The sequence below is a fragment of the Panthera pardus genome, unplaced genomic scaffold, assembly GCF_024362965.1.
Source record: "Panthera pardus isolate Hobbes unplaced genomic scaffold, ASM2436296v1 HiC_scaffold_11, whole genome shotgun sequence".
Taxonomy (NCBI): domain Eukaryota; kingdom Metazoa; phylum Chordata; class Mammalia; order Carnivora; family Felidae; genus Panthera; species Panthera pardus.
Window position 1 is genome coordinate 84,299,419 of NW_026526666.1, and position 23,145 is coordinate 84,322,563.

Sequence of the window (23,145 nt, forward strand, 5' to 3'; positions counted from 1 at the left end):
ACCCTGTTCCGGCCTCCTAGTCTCGCCAGTCAGTGGAAGAGCTACCAACCGCGGGAGGCATGTGGACGCATGTGGAGGCGGGGAATATCAGTGTGCCTGTGTCCCCTTCCGACTCCTCCTCTCTAGCCTCCACTCCCCTGGGCCCCAGCCACGGCAGGGGCTGCGGGGACAGGAGAGAAGCTTCCTGAGGATGTGATCCCATCCCAATACAGAGGCGCAGGTTTGGGGGCAGGGAGCGAGCAAGCGAATGCGGACCTGGGATGGAGTTTAGAGCTCCCCCACAGAGGCGACTGAGGTCCAGAGAGGGGATGCCATTTGGCCCAGGTCACACAGCACGTTGGGGGCCGCCGAGTCCCCAGCCCCCCACCGGAGGCAGCCCACTCCACCCCCACTTACCGTGGCTGGGGATCCCCCACCTCACTGAGTAATGCAGGCAGCCCAGGGCAGCCAGCCAGGGGAAAAAGGGCCTGGGATCCTCAGGCCCGCTGCGAGGGTCCTCGGTCACTTCTGGCGGCGCGGGGCCCCAGCTTCCCAGGTCGCAAGCTCCTGGGGCTGAAGGCTGCCCCGCGAGCCAGCGCGCGCCTGTCTGCCGGGGACCGCCGGCCACTCCGGGTGGGGGAAGAGGGGCGGTTCCAGGGGGCTGGGGACTTGCCAGGGCCGCTAATGGAACACAGCTGGACCCGCCCGCCGCGCGGGAGGCGGGAGGGAGGCCGGGAGGGGGCTCCGGCGGTGGCAGAGGCGGCCGGCAGGACGCAGAGCCCCGCTCCCGGCCTGGCCCCGCGCCCAGGCCCGCCCCGCCCGCCTCCCCGCCAGGTGAGCGAGCGAGCCAGCGAGCGAGCGGGGCGGGGACCCTGCGTGCCCGGAGCTGCCCGGCGAGGGGGGCTCCGCAGCTGGCGGGGGCTGGCGGGTGGGCGGGGAGTCCGGCCCTTTAAGGGCCCGGCTGGACGTGAAGGTCCTCCCCGGTGCCACCCCCTTCGCCTCTCCTGGCCGGGCCTTCAGAAGGCTGGGGCGGGCGGGGGGGGGGGGGGGGGGGGGCGGGGGGAGGGGAGGAGTGTTGCGGGAGTGGGGGGGCGGGGGGGGTGTTGGAGACCCTCCTCCCCAGTTCCGTGGCAGCGGTGACGTGGCTGCTGCCCATGCCTCCTCGGTCAGCTGTTTCCAGCTTCTCAGCCTCACAGTCCCAGTTAGTCGGTTTCTCTCGGTTGGAACTGGGGGGAGGGCCCCTTCGGGTGTGGGAGTGGGCGCTTCATTAACCCCTTCTGCTCTAGCCTCGTCCCGTCCCCGGGGAAGTGGGACCCAGCCAGCTCCCTTATTCTTCCTGACTCCGTGAGGTTAGAAGGGCTCCAGTCTCTGTCCTCAGCTCTAGCTTTGTGGCTTGGAACTTACTATTTGACTCCCTTTTTTCGTCTGTATGATGAGATAATGATCCGTATACCGTTAGTCTGTAAAAGTGCTTATACAGGGTCTGGCACAAAAGAGCCCAGTATAGGGCGCCTGGCTGGCTGCGTCGGTGGAGCATGGGACTCTTGATCTTGGGGTGGTGAGTTCGAGCCCCACCTTGGGGGTAGAGTTTACTTAAAAATAATAAAAAAATAAACAAACATGCAAGAATAGCTATAAACCCCCCCCAAAAAGAAGAGCTATAAGAAACTAGGTTTGTCAGGTAATAAAATGGTATCATACAAAAAAAAAAAAAAAGAGGAACTCAATAAATAATTCACTGTTATTATGACTGTGAACACCAGCCAGGGGTGGGGGGTAGCAGGAGAGAAGGAGGTCGGGATTCAAGCATCTACACAAGCGATGGGACTTCTGAGCAGAAAGGAGCAGGTACAGTGTCCCTTTCCATCCAGAGGCAGGGATGATCAAACCCTCCCAAGGGTCCCTTGCCCGAGGCAGCAACCAAATTTCTGGGCACCAAGGCTGAGGAACTACCCAGAATTGGGTTCAAAAGACTCATGAGTGGGGCACCTGGGTGGCTCAGTTGGTTATGGCCAGCTCTTGATTTTGGCTCAAGTCATGATCTCACGGTTTGTAAGGTCGAGCCCCCGCATCGGGCTCTTGGGCTCCGTGCTGACAGTGCAAAGCCTGCTTGGGATTCTGTCTCCCCCTCTCTCTGCCCCTCCCCAGCTTGCCCTCTCAAATAAATAAATAAATTGGTTCCCGAGTCCTAGGAATGGATATGGGAGGAGGAGGGAGCAACTGGGGTGTCCTGACCAGGGGAGACTTCCTGCAGACACAACATGGTTGAATGGTAGCCCTGTGGCCCCATCTAACCCGGGAGAGCGGGGAGCAGGCCTGGGATTTCCCGCCTTAAGAGCCAGAGGCGCTGAGTCAGCGGAAACCCCAACCAAGGCCACAAGAGGAGCCCCACTGTGGTCCCAGCCCAGGGAGCCGTCCCAGATGTGGCTACGACAGTGGTGGGGCCTGGGAAATGCTGAGCTCAGCAGGCGGGAAGTGGAGGGGTGGGGCTTTCTGGGCACTCCCCGCCTGAGGGGTGGGTAAAGCTCTGGCTCTGCCTCGGGGTAGGGTGCTGTCCCAGAGGGGGGCACTTGGGAACTGACAGGCAACGCAAATAGGTCAGGGTCTGTGCCAACTGAGCTTCACAGAGGCTAACTCCTTGACTCCTCACAACCACCCCAGGAGGGAGAATTCTATTCTTGTTTTTCTTTTTTTAAATGTTTTCAAGTTTATTTATGGGGTGCCTGGGTGGCTCAGTCGGTTGAGTGTCCGACTTCAGCCTAGGTCATGATCTCGCCGTTCCCGAGTTCCAGCCCCGCACTGGGCTCTGTGCTGACAGCTCAGAGCCCGGAGCCTGTTTCAGATTCTGTCTCGCTCTCTCTCCCTGCCCCTTCTCCACTCACGCTCTGTCTCTCTCAAAAATAAACATTAAAAATAAATAAATAAAGTTTATTTATTATGAGAGAGGGGGGTAGGGGAGAGGCAGAGAAAGAAAGAGAGAGAGAGCAAGTCCCAAGCAGGCTCCGGGGCGGCCAGCGCAGAGCCTGACATGGGGCTTGACCTCACGAAACCGTGAGATCACGACCTGAGCCTAAACGAAGGGGCGGATGCCTAACTGACTGAACCTGCAGGTGCCCCCGGGGGGAATTCTATTCTTATCCCCATGTTACAGATGGGGAAACCTGAAGCATAGGAACAGCACAACTTGCCCAAGATCACATGGCTAGTAGGTGGTGGAACGGGGACCCACACCCAGCTAGTCTGGACTCCCAGCACACGTTCTTAACTACCGTGCCATCCCGGGCAACTCCCACCTTTCCCCCATTCATAGTCGACTCTCCCAGGCAGGAAGGGAGGGCTGGACCCAGATCAGCCAGAGCTGGAGGAACCAGAGAAGGTGGAATGCAGATAACCCCTCGTGGCACCCCAAGGCACTCGCCCCAAGGCACAGCCAAGCCTGGAGATACTGCAGGCACAGTCTGGAAACGTACCTATGCCCCTTCCTCCCTCTGACACGTACGTGCACGTATCCAGGAACACACAGATACCCTCTCTCACAACACACGTGTAGACGTCGCACGCAGATGTGGGCACTTATGCTTACACAGCCACACGCACACACATACTCCACATAAACAGACACACAGAGACGCGTACGTGAGCACGTACGAACCCACAGAAATGTATCCCTGGACGTACTCAAGCACAGGTGCGTGCGCACGGCCCTGTATGTACTTGAACGTACAGATACACGCAGGTACGCACAGATATGTACGCACATACACAGAGAAACACACACCTGTGCCCACAGGTATCACGACTCACATATGCAAGCAGAGAAGCCCGGGGATCTACGGTGCACACACACATGTGCACACAGACACGGGCAGCTCCCACAGAAACCCCCCACTCACACACGGACACATGTACACACATACAGGCACACAAGCGTTGCTGACACATTTATATGCTTCAGCCCCAGAAAGCTCTACACGCCAGCAAGCAGGGTATCCTGTGGGGCTGGGCTCAGTGCCCTCACCCCAGATGGCATCGCCACGAGATAATCAACGCTGCTAATCGCCACCAGCTGCCCTGGAGCCTGCCTGCCGCTGCCGGGTGGGGCTACCAAGGCCTCCTGGGCCCCGGGTAGGATGCCCAGATGTCAGCTTGTGCCCAAGGGCCACCCATCCCACTGTCCCAGCTGGCCGTTGGGGAATCCCCATCTGGCAGGGGCAGTACATGAAGCCGGAGGAAAGTGAGAAGCCAAGATGGGGCCTGGTCCCAGGACAGGCCCCAGAGGCTCCCACAGCCAAGCAGAGGTGGTCTGAGCGACACATGCACAGGTGCACACACATGGCCACAACAGACCAAGCCACGCGCTCTTCTGCCTGGACTGTTGCGGGAGACTCCCAACCCCTACTTCCCACCCAGCAGCCATCCAGGCCGTTCCAGATCTGTACCTGTTGGGCTGACGCTCCCGCTCCAATTTTAGGGTTCTCATTTTACCTAGAGTAAAACCCCAGATCTTTTCCTTAGCCTCACCCCAGAAGCTGTGGACCCCACTGGCTTCCGTTCTCAGTCTTGAATTCGCCAGGTTGATTTTCCCTTGTACCAACCCCTCCCTCTGCCTGGGTTTGCCCCTGATCTTTACTGGGCTGGCTCTTTGACAGGCCTCACCTCGAAGTCACCTCCTAGAATGGCCTTCCCCGTCCACCAGATCCAGAGGAATCCCAAGGCGTTCCTAATCCTGAGTCTGTTTCAAATCTCTGCGTAGCTGCGGTATTTGTGTGTGTGTGTGTGTGTGTGTGTGTGTGCGTGTGTGTGTACCGTCTTTCTCTACTAATAAGCAAGAAGCTCCACGAGGGGTCATATCCACTGGTACCCTTCACCGACAGCTGAGCCTGGCACCCCAGAGGCATCCACTGGGGAAGTAGCGGGTAAATGCACACGGGCACCCTCCAGGCACTCAGACACAGACACGCGCCCACAGGAGGTATCCCCCACAAGCGTAGGCAGGCAGGTACACGTGTGCAGAAATACCCACACGCACGCAGCTTCTGGGCCGTAGAGGAGAAACTGAGACCAGAGCGCCAAGGTCACTCTCTGCCTCCCTTGGTTTCTCTGGGTGTCTCTGTCCCATCTCCTTATGACCCTGGCTGTCTCCCCCTCTCTCTGTCCTCTTTTCTCTGTGTCTCTGTCAACCTCTGGTTCCCTAGCCCGCCTTCTTCCCTGTGACTCTGGCCCTTCTGTGGCTCTCTGGCTCTCTCTTCTTGCCTTTGCCTCGCTGCTTCTAACTGTCCTGTGTCCCTCTGTTTGGGGAGCTGCCTCCCTAACTCCGAATCTCTGTCTCTCTGTGTCTCTGGTCTCTGTCCTTTTCCTTACACTTTCTGTATCTTTATGTCCCTCTCTCCTGTCTCTCTTTATCTCAGAGTTGCCCTGTTCTCTGCTTCTCTTCACCCGGCCGCTGTCTCTGTCTCTCCCTGTCTCTATCTACCTGCGTCTCTGTTTCTGGCTCTGTATCTCTGACTCTCTGACTCTGGTTTTCGTTCTCCCTCCCTCCATCTTAAATCAACCCTGCCTCCACATCTCCACGGCTGTCCACATCCCTGTGGCAGAGAGACCCATCTTTCACCTCTGGTGGCAGCTTTATGGTCCCAGCGGCTGGGCCAGTGCTCTACTCTGCCGATGCCCACCTCCCCTGCAGGGCCGCGGCAACCTCCACAACAGACAGCCCTGGCCCTGGCAGCATTTACAGATGCCCAACCAGGGGGCCTTATTTCAATAGCGCATAGCACCAGGCACCTGCTTGGTCTGACCACCCTGGAGCTTCTGGAGAGGTAACACAGGTACTGACGGGCACTGATGCAGATGTGGCAACGGCCAGGCAGGTGGACACCTGAGGGAGGAAGGGAGAACATGCCAGGTAATCCTGGGCCCCAACTTGGTTGCCCCCTGGGCTCAGCCCACCTGTTCTGAGGGATCTTTGGGGAGGCAACAGGCACACAAGAGCCCTGGATTCCGGTCCTACCTTTACCCAGACCCTAGGCTCCTGCCTCCCCAGCGTAGCACTGTAGGATCCCCCATCAACCCACCTAACCTGGTGTGCGACAGCACCTCAAAGCACCTCGCCTGACTACTCTACCTCAGTCGTCTCTACCGAGCCAGTTTTGCTCCCCAATTTTGTCATGTCTGGAGACGTTTTTGGTGGTCACAACTTGGGGTCGTAGAGGCCAGGATGCCGCTGAACTTCCTACAAACACGCAGGGCGGTCCCTTCGTAATAAGAGAATTATCCGGCCAGAATGTCAGCAGTGCCGAGGTGGAGGACCTCTGCTCTACGCCACGGGGAAAATTCTGCTTCTCAGAATTCCCGCGCTCTCTGACCGCCCGCGAACTCTTCGTGCTCTGACCAGGGGTGGGGGCCGTTAGATGACGCCAGCGTTGATCCCGGCTCGGCCTTTAGTAGCGGCAGCTAAGATTTATTGAGCCTTTCTAAAGCACTGGGTGGCACCAAACAGGAGAAAACTCATCTCAGTCTCACAATCATCCACAGGAGGCCCGGGCACTATTGCGATGCCCGTTCTAAGTGTGGGGACGCAGGCAGAGAGCAGTGAGTCATCAGCTCAAGGTCACATAGCTGGCAAGGATAGAGATGTATTCGAACTGGTCATTTGGGACAGACCCACAGGACAGAGCCCTCGCTGGGAACACTCCTGGGCAAGTCCTTTTCCATCTCTGAGCCTCCCCTCCGTTCTTTTTCCACCAAGCACGTGGGATCGACTCTCTCATTTAACCCAGCCAGCAGCCGTTGCAGGAGGTAAGGCACTGTCCTTACCTCTTCGTGGGCTAGAAAGCCAAGGGTTCGAGATTGAAATCTCAAGGTCCTAGGGCTGGGAAGTGGTGGAGCAGAGATTTGAACTCAGCTCTGCCTGACCCCAGGGCTCCTGATCCTAATCAGTCACCTGCAATCGCCCCAGGGCTACAAAGCGGGAGGGCAGAGGTCCTCAAGCTTGGAGGACTTGTCAAAGACAGCAGCCCCCCAGGGTTTCTGATTCAGTGGAGTTTGCTTTTTTGAGTAGTTCCCAGGCCATGCAGATGCTGCTGGCCCAGAAACCGTATAGAGAACTCCTGCAGGAGAGCCTGGGATTAGATCTCCTGTCCCTGGGTTCAAATCCTGGCTCTGGCTGTTGCTTGCTTTGTAACCAGGGGATGTCGCCTAACCTCTTCCTCTGCAAAGCAGAGATAACGGCTATATCTATCACTTAGAGTTTGCTGAAAGGATTAAGGGAGATAATGACAAAGAGAAAGGCACTTTTATGGTGCCGGCTATCTAGTAAATGCTCATAGATGTTCACTGGTAAAAGGATCCCCAAGCCAGGCAACTCCCCGCCTCCCCAGACAGACTGGAAACTCCCGGAAGGTGAAGGACACTTCTCCTGACTACCAGCCACCGCCCCAGCCTGCGTGGAGGGGACATTTCAGAACAAGCACCGAAGGAGCAGTAGACGTAGCTTTCATTGATCAAGGCACCCCAGGGGCACCCGGGTGGCTCAGTTGGTTAAGCGTCCGACTTCGACTCAGGTCGTGATCTCGCGGCTCGAGACGCGAGTTCGAGCCCCATGTCGAGCCCATGTCGAGCCCCACGTCGAGCCCCACGTCGAGCCCCACGTCGAGCCCCACTTCGAGCTCCACTTCGAGCCCCACGTCGAGCTCTGTGCTGACAGCTCAGAGCCTGGAGCCTGCTTTCCGATTCTGTGTCTCCCTCTCTCTCTGCCCCTCCCCCACTTGTGCTCTGTTTGCCTCTTGCAAAAATAAACAAACATTTTAAAAAAATTTTTTTAAACAAAGAAAAGGCACCCCAAAGGGCCTCTACCCCACAGCACAGGGCCTCCAGGAACATGGTGAGGATAGGGCACAGGCAACATTGAGGACCCCCAGGCCCACCTGGCCCCCAGCCTTCCTCCAAGCTCTGCCCCACCCCCAGTAATCCCTTTCAGGGAGCGGGGGGGGGAGAGCGTTGGCTTCCCAAGACCCTGGTGGGAGACAGTTTGGACCAGTACCCGAGCCTCCCTTTGGCCACCAACCAAGGCAAGTCAATCATGCTGTGCTGTGTGACTCTTAGCCAATCCCTAGTCCCCTCTGGATCTTAGTTTCTTCACTTAAAAATCAAACAAGAACTCAGCATAGTAGGTGAGGATGGGGTCTCCAGCCCCAGAATAATTGGGCTCAAACCCCGCCTCACCACTTACTTACCAGACTTGTGGCAAATCACCTCACCCCTTGCGGGGACCTTCTGTTTCCTTGTCGGTAAAACAGAATTTGTTGGCAGCTCTCAAGGGGGCACTGAAGGCTACGTGAGACGACACGTCGAAAGTGCCTAGCTCGGTTCCCGGACCTCCGTAGATGGCAGCTATTCTGTACACACGATGAGAAAGGGTAACCCTCACCACCACGACACACGCGAGCTCTTGGCAGGCTCTCCCCCCCACCCCGCCCCCCAGCCCTCTACACTCTTCTTGAGACTGTCTTCACCTTCTTGCCCGCTCTGGGGTGGGGGCCAGTCTTTCAGAAGAGGCACATCTCAACAGAAGCTTGGAAGAGGGAGCGGTGTCATCAGTTATCCGCCACTGATTTATCTGAGTGTCTTTGTGCCCTTTGAGACTATAAGCCATACAAAGAGCTGCTTTTGCTACCATTTTATCCCCCAGAGCCTATGACAGACTAAGCCGCCTTATAAATATTTGCCGCATGAATGAAAGAAGGGACCAGCCCCTCTAAAGGACAAACTCCCCGCCCTGGAGGGCAGGCCAAGGAGTCTCCTCTACCTTGAGTCTCCTGGGGGAGGTGCAGTGAGGAGGAGAGCATCCAGGGACTCCCAGATTCTTCCTTTCCATGCAAAAGCCTCAGACATTTTGGACTTGTAAATTCCTTGAATCCTGGAATCTCTGGGTGGAGAGAAGCTTTGCTGTTTTCCAGCCCCACCTCCTTCCAGTGGTGCCCAGGGCTGGGCTGGGGGGGGCCAGGAGGGGGGCGGCGCCTGTCAACCCTGGCAACTGGGCCAGGAAGGGAACCTAAGGGATTGGGCAGGGGAAGGGGAAGTTCAGGGTGAAAATTCAACTTTTCATCAAGGCAGAAATAAAATCAAAGGTTGGAGAGGGGTTTGATCCTGACTCTGCTACTTCCTGGCTTTGTTCTCTTAGGCAAATTCCTTCACCTCTCTGAGCCCTTGGTTTCCATATTTATGAAATGGGGTTTTAATGATCACCCTAACCACATGGAATTGGGGGGCGGATTAAATACGCGCATGTGAAACTAAGCCAAGCCCATAGTAAACACTCACAAATGTTCATTGTTAACATTATTATTATTGGGGAGTGTTAATAATTCATTCCTGCCTTGTAGCTCACATCCATGTTCATATCTGACCCCCACCCTGGCCCCTTCACTATTTACATGGCTGATTTCATGTCATCTTGAGAGGTCAGTGACATTTCTGACCGATATGTCAGGTTCCCCCCGCCCCCCGCCCCCCTCTCTCCCGCCGCCTCGAAGCGGCCTAAATAACAAGTAATATATAAAGAAATAAAACAACTGGAGGGCTGTCAGCCTTGACCATTCAGAGAAGGCCTGACAAAGAGGACAGGTGGCTAAGAAGTAGGTGGATTCTTCCAGAGAGCCTAAGATTGTGGACCAGGGTTCAAGGCCAAGGCTTCCTCAATGCAGGGGGGGGGGGGGGGGAGGTGTCCCTACCCTTTGGCAACGAGGTAAAACTGAACTTGGGAACTCTTGAGCCCGTTCATGCCCCCAAGTCTGCAGGTTTTAAACCTGGATTGACCCAAATGTTCCCCCTCGTCAGATCTGGAAACAGGGTCGGGTGAGCCAGACCTGTGCAAAGCCCAAGATGCAATGCTGCCTCCCCTTCCCCCCCTCCCCACTCAGAGCCAAGTTTTGCACGTCCATCCCAGCGTCCCTGTGACCATGCCCACACCACCTTAGCTGAGTGGCTCCAAGGAGGGGAGATCCCCCACTCATCCGCCTCTGCACATCCAGAGGGGAGAAATATAGGTGCCAGTGATGGCAACGAACTTGCTGGGCTGGGGTTGAACCCAAGTGAAACTCCCAATATGCCTCGGCTGCTTTCTAAAAAGTAATTTTAATCACCAGGACAATCCTGCATATCTATCATCTATTCATCCTCAGCTTGAGCACTTTACAGTAAGGAAACAGTGGCTTGCTAAGAGGCAGAACTGGATTTGAATCCAGGGCTCTTACAGTACAGTCTGCTCTGTGATAGACTCCTTCCTCTCTTTGGGACTCAGTTTCCTCATCTGTAGAATGGGGTGGTAGCTCCAGAATCTCTAAGATCCACATTGAGACTTTTTGCAGCTCTGAGCTCAGGTCCCCACCCAGAAGCCTAGAACAGCCCAGAGGGCCTGGGCGGGAGAGAAGGGCAGGTGTAGACCTGACTGTCCCGCCAGGGAGGTGGGGGAGCACCGTCGCCAGACGCACAAAAACAACTAAATAAATCAGGGCCGAGAACTTCTAATCCTTCCCGGCTGTGGCTGCTACCGCTACGCCCAGCCTGGCCTGCCATCGCCTGGCCAGTTCCCGGGGCCTGGGAGGGGGACAAGGCACAGCCAAGAGCGCAGAGTGCAGCCAACAGAGTCGGAGTGATGCCCGGCCATCAAGCTGGCCTCGGCTCCCAGAGATGAGGGGAGGCCCTGTCGGCAGGGTGACTCAGGCATCCCAGACCCCCTCCTGGGTGGGCACGTTAGGCGCCTAGGTCTATTTTTAGAGCCGGCTCCAGGCCTGAGCTCGGAGGGGCAGGAAAGGGGGGCCTCGTAGGGGCGCAGGGGCCTGACCAACTCCTCCCCGCTCCCGGCTCAAGCCCCAGGCCCTCCAGCGGCCTATCTAGAAAAGAATGGAAACACGGCGTGGGGGGAAGTTGCAGGGATTTCGGCGCAGGCCCGAGAATGCAATCCCCCGTCCACCCTCCTCCCTGCAAGGCCTGGCAGTTCCAGGGAGCTGGGCGCGGCCTCCCGAGAAATGACCTCTGCTAAGCAGGGCCAAGGAGCCTCCCGACGGCGGGTCTGTCTGGCTATTGGACTGGGGGCCAGGGCGGGCGGGGCTCCCGGGCGAGCCAAGAGGCTAGGGAAAGAGAGGAAGAAGCTTCCAAGTTCGGGGGATCCCGAACACACCCCCACTCCCGCCCGCCGCGCCTCCGGACCACTCAGGCCACGCCCCTCAGGCCACACCCACGGTCGACTCCACCCTAGGCCCCGCCTCCTATTTGGCTCTGCCTGGCCCTGGCCAACCTTGCATCACGTCTGCAAGGTCCAGAAAGGCCCAGATGCCGGACATCTGACGGCCTGGGACTGGACGTAGGCCTGCCTCTGGGGGCCGGGACGTAAGTGAGAGGAACGGGTGCCTCCTCCTTCAGCGTGGGGTCGGGGAGAAGGAGAGCGTCGCGGGGTGGGGGTCAACCACGGCGCCCTTGCCAAGAAGGTCTCTAAGCTGAGGGCGTATCTGTGGGAGCCCGCCGGTTTTTGAGGCCCCTCGGAACACGGAAACACTGCTGTATTCGCGGGCACACGGCGGTATGCCGAGGAGGCTGGGGCAGAGGTCACTGGGCTGATACCCCCACTACTGGACCGTAGACGTTGAGGCCACGGTCCTGGGGAGCGGGGGGCAGCTGAGGGCCCCAAATACTTGAGCTCTCGTGGCGAGCTCAGGGACGCGGGGTTTGGGGAGGCCCAAGTGAAGGCCCATCCCTCCTAGGGTGAGGTGCAGAGGATGGGAGGGGAGCCGGTCTCTTAGCACCAGTCCTCCATCTAGCGGGAAGTTTGGGAATCGCAGGGGGGATGCCGAGGTGGGGTGGGGGGAGGGGTCCATGGCACCCCAAATCCTTCTTCTCCCTGGGTGTCCTGCTGGCACCTACATCCCAACCCAATCTGCTCCATCTCAGGGACTGGCCCCAGATAGTCATTCGAAGGCCTGTCCTCCCCTAATCCCAACCCCCAGCTCCAGGTCCTGCCCTTTCTTCGTAATGACCTGTGGATGGTGTCTTCTTCTGCCATCCCTCAAGGCCACTGCCCCAGGTTCAGGCAGCCACTGTCCTTGGATCTCTGCAGCTCCTGCCAGCCGCTGCCCCTGCCTCCAATTTTACCCCTTCCCCCATCCATTCTCTACTGCCAGCAACGTGGTGTTTTGTATCAGAAATCTGGTCTTGTCACTCCCTTGGTAAATATCTTTCAAAGGCTTTTTAGGGTCAAGAACTCCAAACCTCCGCTTTTCACCACCTAGCCCCACCTCCTTCACGAAGGCCAACGGTCAGCTCTTCACACCCCTGCTGGCTCTCACCAAGAGGCCTTCCCACCTGCTGTTCCTTTCTCCTGGAACACTTTTCCTCACCATCTTCAGGGCTCAGTCTGGCAGAAACTCTGCTCCTTGGGAGGAGACCCCCTAGGAATGAGTCCGGTGCCCCTTGTCTGAGCTCCCTCCTGTCCCTGGTGTGTCCCTTCAGTCCCGGAGCTGTCTCAGAGCGTCATTGCTACGGTCACTAACCTACTCCCGCGACAGGATAATGTATTGATATGTTAATTGTTTTGCTCCCCTCCCCGTTCCAGGCTGGTAGCCCAGCCCTTTGGTTTTCCTAGCCCCAGGGAACAGTGTGGGGCTGCTCACAAAACCTGTTTGAAGTCTGATGGCTCATCCTGACTTTGGAAAAAGCTAACCTTCTGAAAGTGACTGTGCTAGGTGTTCCCACGTGGAGAGAAGAGGGTGGGAGCCGACGGGGGAGGGGGAGGGGGGAGAGAATGGATACAGAGCAGCTAGCTGCAGAGTGGGCAGAAGGGGGGGTCCTGGGAGTGGTGGGGACATGTGTCCAGCAGCCCCACCCCTGACTGGTGGTGGGAGTTGTGGAAGATGGTGCACCTGGGGAGGCTGGAGTCCAGGTGGGGGAGGGGGGGAAGGTCTAGCCTCAGTAACAGAGGAACAGCTAAATAGCTGGAAACTTCAGCGACCACGTAAACTAAGACAATGGGCGTCTCTGTGTGATCAAAGACAGGTGACCCCTCCTCCATGCTTAGGCCCAAGTGAGACAGCAGGTCCTTGCACGAGACTCTGGAGAAGGTGGCAGGGGACCCCGGTGATGGTGGAGATTGCATTTTCTGCCAACTCGTAGGAAAGGGCTTAGCGTGAGTCAGACTGGAGCTGACTTCACAAGAATAGAGAATTGGAGTATTTCTGGAGTTTGTGCACCAGGATCTCTACCTGCCACACCTGTCTGTTGTCGCACCGCGGGGCCGGGACTGGGCGCCTCACTCCAAATTGAATCATCAGGACCTAGTGGGGTGCCTGGCACATAGTAAGTGCTCAAAATGTATACATCGAATTCACTTTTCCTCTGTAGCTACAGAAATCTTTCCAAAAACCCAGGTCTGCTTCCGTGATTCCCCAGCAACCCTCAGAATAAAATCCAAACCCCTAACATGGCCCTTCGAGGCCCACTGTGATCAGAACCTGCCTCCCTCGTGGCCCCATGTCTGCAGCCCAACCCCCTCCTCTCCTCTCCTCTCCTCTCCTCTCCTCTCCTCTCCCCTCCCCTCTTTCCTCCCCTCTCCTCCCCTCCCCTCCCCTCCCTTCCCCTCCCCTCCAGCCAAACCACATGATTCACAGGGTTTCCCAGACTTGCCAGGTTGTTTCATGCCTCCATGCTTCCTTTGCTTACATGGCACCCTCCTCCTGGAGTGCCCCTTCCCCTTTCTCTGCCTGCTAAGCTTTCAGTTTGTCTTCAAAGCTCAGCACATGTGCTTCCTTTCTTTAAGAAGCCTTCCTGGATACCCTTCCCACAAAGGCAGAGGAGACCTCTCCCGCTCTGGAGCCTACTGCTTACGTCCATGTCTGACTCCCTCTTCCCCTAGCCCCAGCTCCCAAATTGCGGCTTCTCTAGCGTGGGGAGTCCCCAGTGTCCCGCACAACGCCAGGTATACCAGAGGTTTTCCATAAATGCTCACTATTCACTCAACATTAGCCCTGACCCTCCATGGACTCATGATGTGACCTCAAGCAACCTCTCTCCCCTCTGTGGGCCTTACTTGTCCTCTCTGTACAATGCAGGGGAGGGAGGAGGGAGTGGAACGCAATGGTCTCTAAGGGCCCTTCCTTCTCTCGAGCTTGGAAGGGATGACATGTAAAACGCCATCCACCTCTGTGCACCGCAGGCCAGCTAAGGGCAGGGCATGCTAGGACAAGGAGCTGCACACGTAGCACCCATACATGGCCACCTGGGAACAAGCCCCTGCCTATATTGCCACAGGTGACACCCTCGCCCCAAGGTGTATGTGGTCTTCTGGACATCCATACTCTGTCCACCCAAACCCCACCCCCAATCAACCCCAGCCCTGACCGTGAAAAGCTCAGCAGGAGCCAGAGCGGCTGGTCTGGCAGCAAGTTAATATGCAAGGAAGGAGCCTCCTGCAATATGCATGCCCTGAGGCTGGTGTCCTGTGGGGCTTTCTCCTTTCCAGGCTTGCGCATACAATACCCTCCCCCCACCCCCAGGTCCAGACACAGACACAGACACAGTCAGCCTGTGGCAGAGCAGGAAGGGCCAGAGCTTTAGCTCCAGGTCTCCCACTTCTTGCTGTCCTATGGGAACCTTCAATTCCACATCCATTCAGCAATATCTATTAAGTTCACATCATGTGCCAGGCAATGGTATGTATGTCAATGAATCTCACCCTGTGCTGTGCTCAGAGGTTCACAGTCTAGTTGCGGGGGGGGGGGGGGGGGGTGGGGGGTGGAGACAGACAATAAACAGGTGCTGTAATTTCCTACGGGGGCGGGGGGGGGGTGTGGGAAGCGGTGCTATGGAAGGATTAGGCTGTAATATAAAATGTGATACAAAACGTGATGTGATACAAAGGGACTCGGAGGGGCGAAGGGTATGGAAGGAAGGCCTTTCTGAGGAGATGGCTTCAATCAGAAAATGAGGAGCCAGCAAAGCAAATCACTGGGAAAGAGCCTTTCAAGTAGAGGGTGTAGCACGCGCAAAGGCCCTCGTCTAGGAGAGAGCATGAAATGTGTTTGAGGAGCAGAAAGGAGGCCACATAGCTGGAGCTCCATCAGTGAGGAGAGAGTGGCAGGGGACACATTAGAGCTGCGGACAGGGACCAGATCAGTCCCCACCTCTCGGGCCACAGTGGGAAGGCTTAGCTTTATTCTGAGAGCAGAAGAAGGCCCCTCGGAGGTTTGGGCAGAGGAAACAAAATCCGTCCTGCTTCCCTCCTCCTTGGTATCCTTCCTAGGGACGTTGTCTTCCTCATCTTCGCACTGTCAATGCCCAGCTTGGGCCTGGCATGAGCTGGCAGTGGATGTTTACTGACCATGTGAACGACCACTTCAGGCTCTCCTGACTCCAGGCTTGACTGAGCGGCTCAGAGTGGATGAGCTGGGCCACTGAGGCGTCCTTGGGCAGCTCAGGATGGGAGTCACCTGGGCCAGATTAAGATATTCAAGTGCCCTGCACACTGAGAAGAATCTGGCGTTTTTCATACATAACTCATAATAGAAATAATGCTATTCTGTGAAGCATAATACGCATATGCTGAAACGGAAACAACTTCTTTTCCAATTTTTCAGCCGCGAGATTCTGGATAAGCTTATTGAAGCAGAATTTCTTTCTGAACGTGTATGTGTGTGCATATGTGTCTTGCTGTCACCTTCTGGTGCCCCAAGCCAGACCGTTCAGTCAACCAGTGCTAGAAGGCAGGCCTGGCCCAACTATCCCCTCAGCGATGTGGTCTCAGCTTGCGGGCTCTGGCTAATGAGGAGTGCCAAGGTACCACGGTGGCCCAGGCTAACTGATAGCAAGTGGCCCGTAGCAGCATTTGCTGGCAGCTTCTCAAGGCTGCACCAGAGTTGGCAGGTGTTTAGCGTGAGAAGGCTGGTAACGCCCCCTGGGCCACTGCGGCTTGCCCCTGCCCATTTCTGACCCTCTGAAAACTGTACAGTGACCAAGGCCCTAAGAGACTTCTCAGAGGAAGAATCTAGGGCTCAGAAAGTTTTCTTAACTTGCCCGAGCCCATTGGGCAAGTATCAAGCTGCAATTTAAGCATGAGCCTGGCCCCCAAGCCAACTCCATTCCTCTCCTGAGAGTGGGTAGGCCAGGCTGGGCAAGAGTGCCAAGGGGCACAGCCCATCTGCCTGGATCTGGATCCCCAGAGGTGACAAGAACAAACTGTGGAGCAAACCCCAGCACAGCTTTGAGGTGAGCCTTGCCCTCCCCTCGGCCTCTTTTGCTGCCCAGCTGAGCTCTAAGCTCAAAGCACTCCCAAGCCCCTCCTTGGGCCTAGAGCTGGATCCTCATCTCAAGGTCTCCATGTGGGTCCCACAGCATTATACAGGCACAGTGCTAGGCACCCAGAGGGGTTCCAGAAGCTCGAATGGAATAGCCCTTGGGCCCTGGGTCCTAGGATTCCCTTCTCACTTCTCTCCCACAGTGGTGTACTTCGCAGGTTCTATCTACCATTCAATTCCAACCACATCCGCTCTGCTTGTGGACCCTACAGGGAATTAGACACAGTCCCCACCAGGGAGGAAGGTCGACTTCTCTTCTCTCTTCCCCACCTCAGTGCACTCCCTGGGGCCAGGGCTCAGGAAACTCAAAGCAGATCAGAGATTCTCAGGCAGAACGGGAAGCAAGGTGGCTCAGGGCAGCACCCTCATGTGCAAGCCAGTTTTCTCAAGCCAACCTCAGAGTGAGCTCTGCCTCTTCTGCGCTCCAGCACACTCCACCCCCGCAGCCCCCAGTAGGTGGGAAGTGACAAATGAGCCTGAGGAAGCGGAGAAGGGGAGGCAGCAATCGATAGCATTAACATGATGCCCAAATTAAATATTGACTTTCTTGGTGGACTCTAGGGAGGCCTGGATTGATGGCTGGGGCTGTGCCATGCACCACAGGGGATGGGGACATACCAGCCTGGAGCAGGCCCAGTGGGAGGATTGTGGGGAGGGCTTGCCCCTGCTCCTGCCTGGTCAGGAGCAGCAGGGGCAACGACTGCTGAGAGCCCAGGGCACGTGCCTTTATCTTGTACCCTGGGAACTTCCCCAGGGAGTCCAAAGCTTCCTCCTCCCAGAGGTCCTAGAGCTGAGGTCTTGTTGTGAGCCCACCTCTACCTTCCATCCCCTCTTCAGGAAGTGTGGCTGGCCTGCAGCCCAGCAGATGAGCAGAATCAATCTCCGTGATGATATCCATTTTTCCAGGTCCCAGGACCCTGCCTCTCAGAATGGCAGAGCTGGTTATTTTTGGTCTGTCGTTATGTAGGATCTTGAGGAGGGGGATAGGATGACCTCTTCCTTGCTGGAAACATTCCATCAATCATCCTTGCTGGCTAATTCACCTTTAGAGCCTACAGTGGGCCCTGAACTTCTTCTCCCTTTTCATAGCCCCACTGCAAGAACTGTCTATACTGTCTTCATTTCGTCACCTCCTGCTCACTCTACGAGCAGGCCCACTCCAATACGGCCTCCTGCCACACCAATGACTCTGACCCAGCTTTGTGTTCCAGTCCTGTGCATCTAACCACCTACTTCCTATGTGAAATTCCCCTTTGACCATCTCCAAGGTATTTCCAGGTTAACACACTCAAAGCCAAAGTCATAATCATGTTCCCCAAAGCTGGTTCTCTTCCAGTGCCCCAAATCTAATGGCACAGTCATCCACTGAGGTGCGTAAGACGGAAGGCCATGAATCATCCTTGGCTCCTTTCCATACTGTCCATATCAGGGGCTGACAACTCCACCCACTACACACATATAACTTCCATGCCCCTTCCACTAAAATTTCCCTTCATGGATGGTCTCTTCACTGGTCTGTCTGTATCCACCCTTACTCTTCATTAATTATCCGCCCCCATCCATTTCCCTCCACCCAGAGCAATCTTGTTAATATATAATCTGATCACACCAGTCCTCCATTTGACACCCTTCCTGACTTTCCACTGGCCTGAAATGCCAAAGCCCTATTGGAGGCTCCTCTGCCCTGACATTTAACATGTATGTTGAGGGCCTAAGAGGGTAGGGGTCTTCCTGGGGTTGGTGGCCTTGGAGAAGTGCAGGGAGGAATAATGGAGGCTGCTGGGGACTGCCCCTAAAAAGCCCCAACTGTGGGCCCCATGAACTTCCAGGGTGGGCAAGAAGCCTTGAGGGAAGTAAGTCCAGAGAGGCAGAAGTTGGCAGTATCCTGCACCCAAGGTCTCCCTCAGGCCTCCTTGGTCACCTAATTTCCTTTTAATTGGTGCCTAATGGAAGTGAATTATTGAGTTTTAATGTGTCTGTTCAAGTGCCAGTCTTAACCTGCCTCCCTTTTCCCAGGGGTCCGTGGCTGCAGGTGGAAAGAAGGAAGACAGGCTGTTGAGGGTGGGGAGGAGTGTGCACCCTTCCCCCAGCCCTGCTGAGGTAGGCCTGATAGTCCACAGGTCTCCCTGGGACCTTCTCTACATCCCCAACACCCCCTCCCTGTCCACCTGCATCCCCTGAATACCTAGGTTCCAGCATCACTGACTTAGGACCTACCTTGTGCTGGCACTGTGCTGAGAATTTTCCCTGCATCACTTTCTTGAACCCCCATCAGAAACCCATTGAGGCAAGTAGTACTTGTACCCCCTTTCCACAAATGACTCTGAACTGACATGTCCAAGGCCACTGCCTTTATTCTATCTAGAGCTGTGCCCTAGATATGGTAGTCTCTAGCCACACTTGACTACTGAGCACTTAGAATGTCACCAGGCTGAACTGAGATGTGCTGTATGTGTAAAACAAACACTAGACTTCAAGACTTAGTAAGAAAAGAGAATGTTGGTAATTTCCTTTACTGATTATGTGTTGAAATGATTTTTTGATATGTTGGGCTAAATATATTATTAAAATAAATCTCACCTATTTTTCTTTTTAGTTTTTAAAGTTTATTTATTTTGAGAGAGAGCACGTGAGCAGGGGAGAGGCAGAGAGAGAGAGGGAGAGAGAATCCCAAACAGGCTCCGTGCCATCAGCCCAGAGCCTGACACAGGGCTCGAACCCACAAACTGTGAGATCATGACCTGAACCAAAGTCAAGAGTTGGACGCGTAACTGACTGAGCTACCTAGGCACCCTTATTTCCTTTTTAAAAATGGCTACTAGAGAATTTGACATTTAAAATTACATATGTAGTTTTCGGTTTTTTGTTGGGCATTTTCCCAGGGTCTGGGCTTACACACATAGGGCTGGTCTGCTCACCCATGACCCTGCCATGGCCTGGAAGGCAGGAGAAGCTGCAACCAAGCTTGGGTGAGCCCCTAAGGCTGTCTCACCTCTTGGGAGGGCTGCGGGTCCCTTTCAGCACCCTGGACAGCATCCAGGGCTGTCTTCACCTTGGGTCCTTGGATCGCGCCAAGGCCCAGGAAGGAATAACCGAGACAGGGGCAGGTATCACCTGCAAAATGCTCCCCATGAATAATATCAGTGAGGAGGGCTGGGTAAGAATTATCTATATCCCCATTCTGCAGATGAGGAAACCAATGTTGTTTTGTGCATTCCGTCTGTCCACTCTAAATAAAGATCCACTGATGCCTGCTCTGTGTGGAGCCAACTGAACATACAAACCTGACCAGATCAACATAAATGACAACAATTCTGTGAGCAGTTTGACAGTGAAAGTGTGTGCCAGGACTTTGGGAGCCCAGTGGGTGCCAACTCCTGAGACAGGGAGTTCAGGAATGACTTCACAGAGGGGCCACTTGGGCCAGATCTAGAAGGATGAAGGGGGTTGCCAGGAGGGAGTCCCAAACAGAAGAAATGACATGTGCCTAGGCACAGAGGGCAGAGAGACAGGCCAGGAGAGTTAGGCAAGGGTCACATCACCAAGGGCCTAGATTCTAGGCTACTTCTAGGATCCTTAGGAGGCTTCTGAGCAAGGCAGCGGCCAGGCCACGTCTGCATTTTGAAAAGATCACACTTGGGCCAGGTGGACCAAGAACTGGAGATAGGAGGCAGAGAGAATAAGGAAGACAACAAGGTGAAAAATTCAAGTCCAGGAAAGAAATGACGAGTTAGCTATTAGCCCTAATGGAAGAGCTCTCAGGCCTACAGATAAGGAAACCCAAGCCAAGGGCCCAACAGCCTGTCCAAAGTCACACCCCAAGTCAGGGCTTGGGGGAGTGAGGACTGAGGGGCAGAGGGATGGGGTCCTGAGCCCAGGAAAGCTCTGCCACGGAAGCGGCGAGCCTCCAGCCTGTTTGAGCAGAACCAACAAGGTGAATATTAAACTGCCCCAAACCAGATGTACAGCAAGAAACCACAAGAGGGGAGGGGAAAGCACATGGCAGCTCAGCCCAGAGATCCCAGCGGTGGCCAGTAGAGCCCAGGGCCAGGAAGAAAGGAGACAGGACTACAGGAAAGGCACGAAGAAGGCTTTAGGTGGCAGCTCAGAGAAAAGCCTGGCCTGCACCATGGTGGGGGCCCAAGGTCAGGGCCAGAGGCTTTTTTTGGTGCCAATAATGTCCAACCTCCGCACCCCAACCTCCGCCTGGGGCCAATCACACCCCTCCTTGGGGAGTTTCTGATTAGAATTCAGGAGAAAGTTTCTTCCTCTCTGGGGGCAAAGCAAGTGCTGGGCACTGGGAGAAGGAAACCCAGTGCCAGGGGTGAGGAAGCTTGCCTGGAAGAATGAAACTGACACAGAGCAGCTGTGAGGAGCAGAATGGCCAGTGGCACTCTGACCCTGGGTCCCCTCACCCAAGGCCAGCCACACATGCCCACCACTGTCCTTGCTGCAGCTTGCAACTGCTGAGTGAACAAAGTTCCCTTTTACCTGGGCTGGCTGGTATCGAGATCCTGCCATTCACAGCCCCAAGTCCCAGTAAAGCCACTGACAAGGTGTGCGAGTTTGCGAAAGTCATGTCCCTTCTCTGAGCCCTGACTTTCTCATCTGTAAAGTGGGGGAGTCACAATAACCTACCTTGAAGACTCAAATCAAGTCGTGCCTGAGAGAGCACCGTACGCAGTAAGTGCCCGGTGTGCCCAAGGGGAGGCGGCCTGGAAGGTTCAAAGGAACTCAGGGGCCTAGAAAAGCCCAGGGCCTAGGGGCACAGGCCTGAGGACTCTGCTCCCCGCTCCCCTGACCAGGCCCCACAGCAGGCAGAATTCAGAGAAGACTGAGGGAGCCTGTACCTCCATGGCCATCCCTCTTCCAGCTCCTTCAGGAGGCTGTTAGCTGTCACCCCTGCTGCAGCAGCCAGTCCCCTTCCCCCACTCTCTCATCCAGGCTCCCACAGCACCTAACCCCTCCCTCTGATGTGTCAGCCATCCCCGGAGACTGAGTCCCTGGGGAGTGGCCCAGGGGTGCCCACGCTGCTGAATGGCCAGGCCAGCAGCTGCACCTGTGGCCCCCACTCCCAATGCTGCCTGACCACAGAAGCACACTACTGCACAGACTGCTAGCTATTTTTACATGCTGAGCCTGTGCCCCCCTTTTCCTGGGTGCCTGGGAACTGAGCAAGGGTCCATCCACTCAGGCATGTGAAGCATACACCCCAGCAATGAGCCTCCCGGCCCGGCCCTCTGGCACCAAGGCAGCCTGGTCCCCCCACTCCACACCCACACTAAGCCCTGAACCCCGAGGCTCCACTGCCACCCAGCACCCTGTCGCTCCCCTGCAGCCATGAAGCTCAGGTGCCGAGAGGTGAGTTGAAGCTTCCTGTCCTATCAGGGGGAGGCTGATAAAAGGTGTACGAGGGTGGGCTCCACTGTCACCAAGCCTGGGTTTGAAATCCCAGCTCTGACTCTGACAATGGCCTTGAGCAAGTCACTTTCCATTTCCGGCCTTGTGCTCCTATCCACAAGCCTAAAACCTTCCAGCAAGGTTATTCTGAGGAATCAGTGGTTGTGTGTGCAAAGCTCCTAGCACAGAGCGCAGCATGAGACCAAGTGCCAAGTGATGATAGCTAAGACTTGAGAAGCGGCTTCTGTGCCAGGCACTCGCTAAGCCCTTTGCATATATTAATGTCTCATCCTCTTAGCCACCCTATGAGGTAGGTACTATCACCATCCCTATTTCACAGAAACTGAGGTCACTAAGCACTGCCTTGGCTCCGGCCTAGGCAGCCTGGCCTCTGAGTCCCAGTGAACAGCAGCCATGACCATCATGGCCACGGGGGAAGGCCAGCTGCAAGGGGTCCCATATCACACACCCAGTCTGCTTACCCACCCAGGCCCTGACGGGAGACAGGATGTGTCCGAGGTCATCCAGGAAATCGGGGGCAAAGATGGAGTCAGAGCCCAGGTGTCCCCTCCCAGTCAGGGCTGGTCTGACCCCATTATGCAATTTGCTGAGACCAAGTGAGGTGAACCAAGGAGACGGGGGGAACAAAGCTGGGGTCCCAGGGCTGGGCCTTCACCTGGGGGAAGCAAACAGCTCAGCAGCAAAATCCACAGAGTGAAGTTTATTCCCGACAAAGTTCCCCTCCCCCCTCCCCAGCCCAGGACAGGGACAGACAGCCTGGGGTGAAGATGGGGGGGGCCTCTGAGAAACAGGGAAGGGCCCTGGTCCCCCAGGCCATGCCGTGTCTGGCTTCCCCAGCCCGGCCGAGTCCACTGCGCCTCCCTGCCCAGCCCTCGGGAAAGGGGAGGGGGCGCCGGCTCCTGGGTGGTTCCAAAGTGGAGTGTGAAAATAGAGAGATATATATATTTATACGCAGTGGGCAGTCCGGTGTGGCACTCACACCTCTGTCTGGAAGTCACCATCAGGTGGTTCTGTGGGCTCCCAGGCTGCTGCTCGGTGCAGGGCCAGCCGTTCTCGGGGCTTGGGGGGCAGCGAGCCCAATGTCATAGACTTGAAGGTGCTCCAGCTCTGATGTCTCCGCTGTTGGGACAAGCCGGGGTGCTCCCCAGGGCTGGGCTTCTCCTGTGGGGGCAGTGGGAAGGAACCCATGGAGATGGGCCAATACCCTCTCACTCGTTGTACAGGACAAACCGAGGAGGCCCAGAGAGGGCTGGTGAAGCCCAAAGTCACCCAGCAACCAGGTGCCTGAGCAGAACCGAAACCCAGATCCGCCTGGTTCCGTAGTTGGGTTCCTGAGCCCGATGCTCTGAGAGGCCCCTGGGATCATGTCTTCTGTGTGCCCCCCCCCTCTTCAAGACCCTGCTGGAGT

The 23,145-nt window shown here is 56.1% G+C and overlaps 2 protein-coding genes across 5 annotated transcripts in view; both read right to left on the minus strand.

Moving 5' to 3' along the window:
• The window catches only part of COL16A1 (collagen type XVI alpha 1 chain), a 49,636-nt gene extending 48,874 nt beyond the window's left edge, over nt 1-762 (minus strand). For all 4 annotated transcript variants that reach the window (XM_053898396.1, XM_019429850.2, XM_019429849.2 and 1 more), the window contains exon 1: nt 397-762. The gene's annotated coding sequence lies outside the window, so the exon portion shown is untranslated. The remainder of the gene's footprint in view (nt 1-396) is intronic.
• Nucleotides 763-22,422: 21,660 nt separating this feature from the next.
• The window catches only part of ADGRB2 (adhesion G protein-coupled receptor B2), a 36,810-nt gene continuing 36,087 nt past the window's right edge, over nt 22,423-23,145 (minus strand). Inside the window, 1 exon segment of the mRNA XM_053898401.1 lies at nt 22,423-22,898. Within this exon segment, the coding sequence (XP_053754376.1) occupies nt 22,713-22,898 (186 nt within the window). The 3' untranslated portion in view covers nt 22,423-22,712.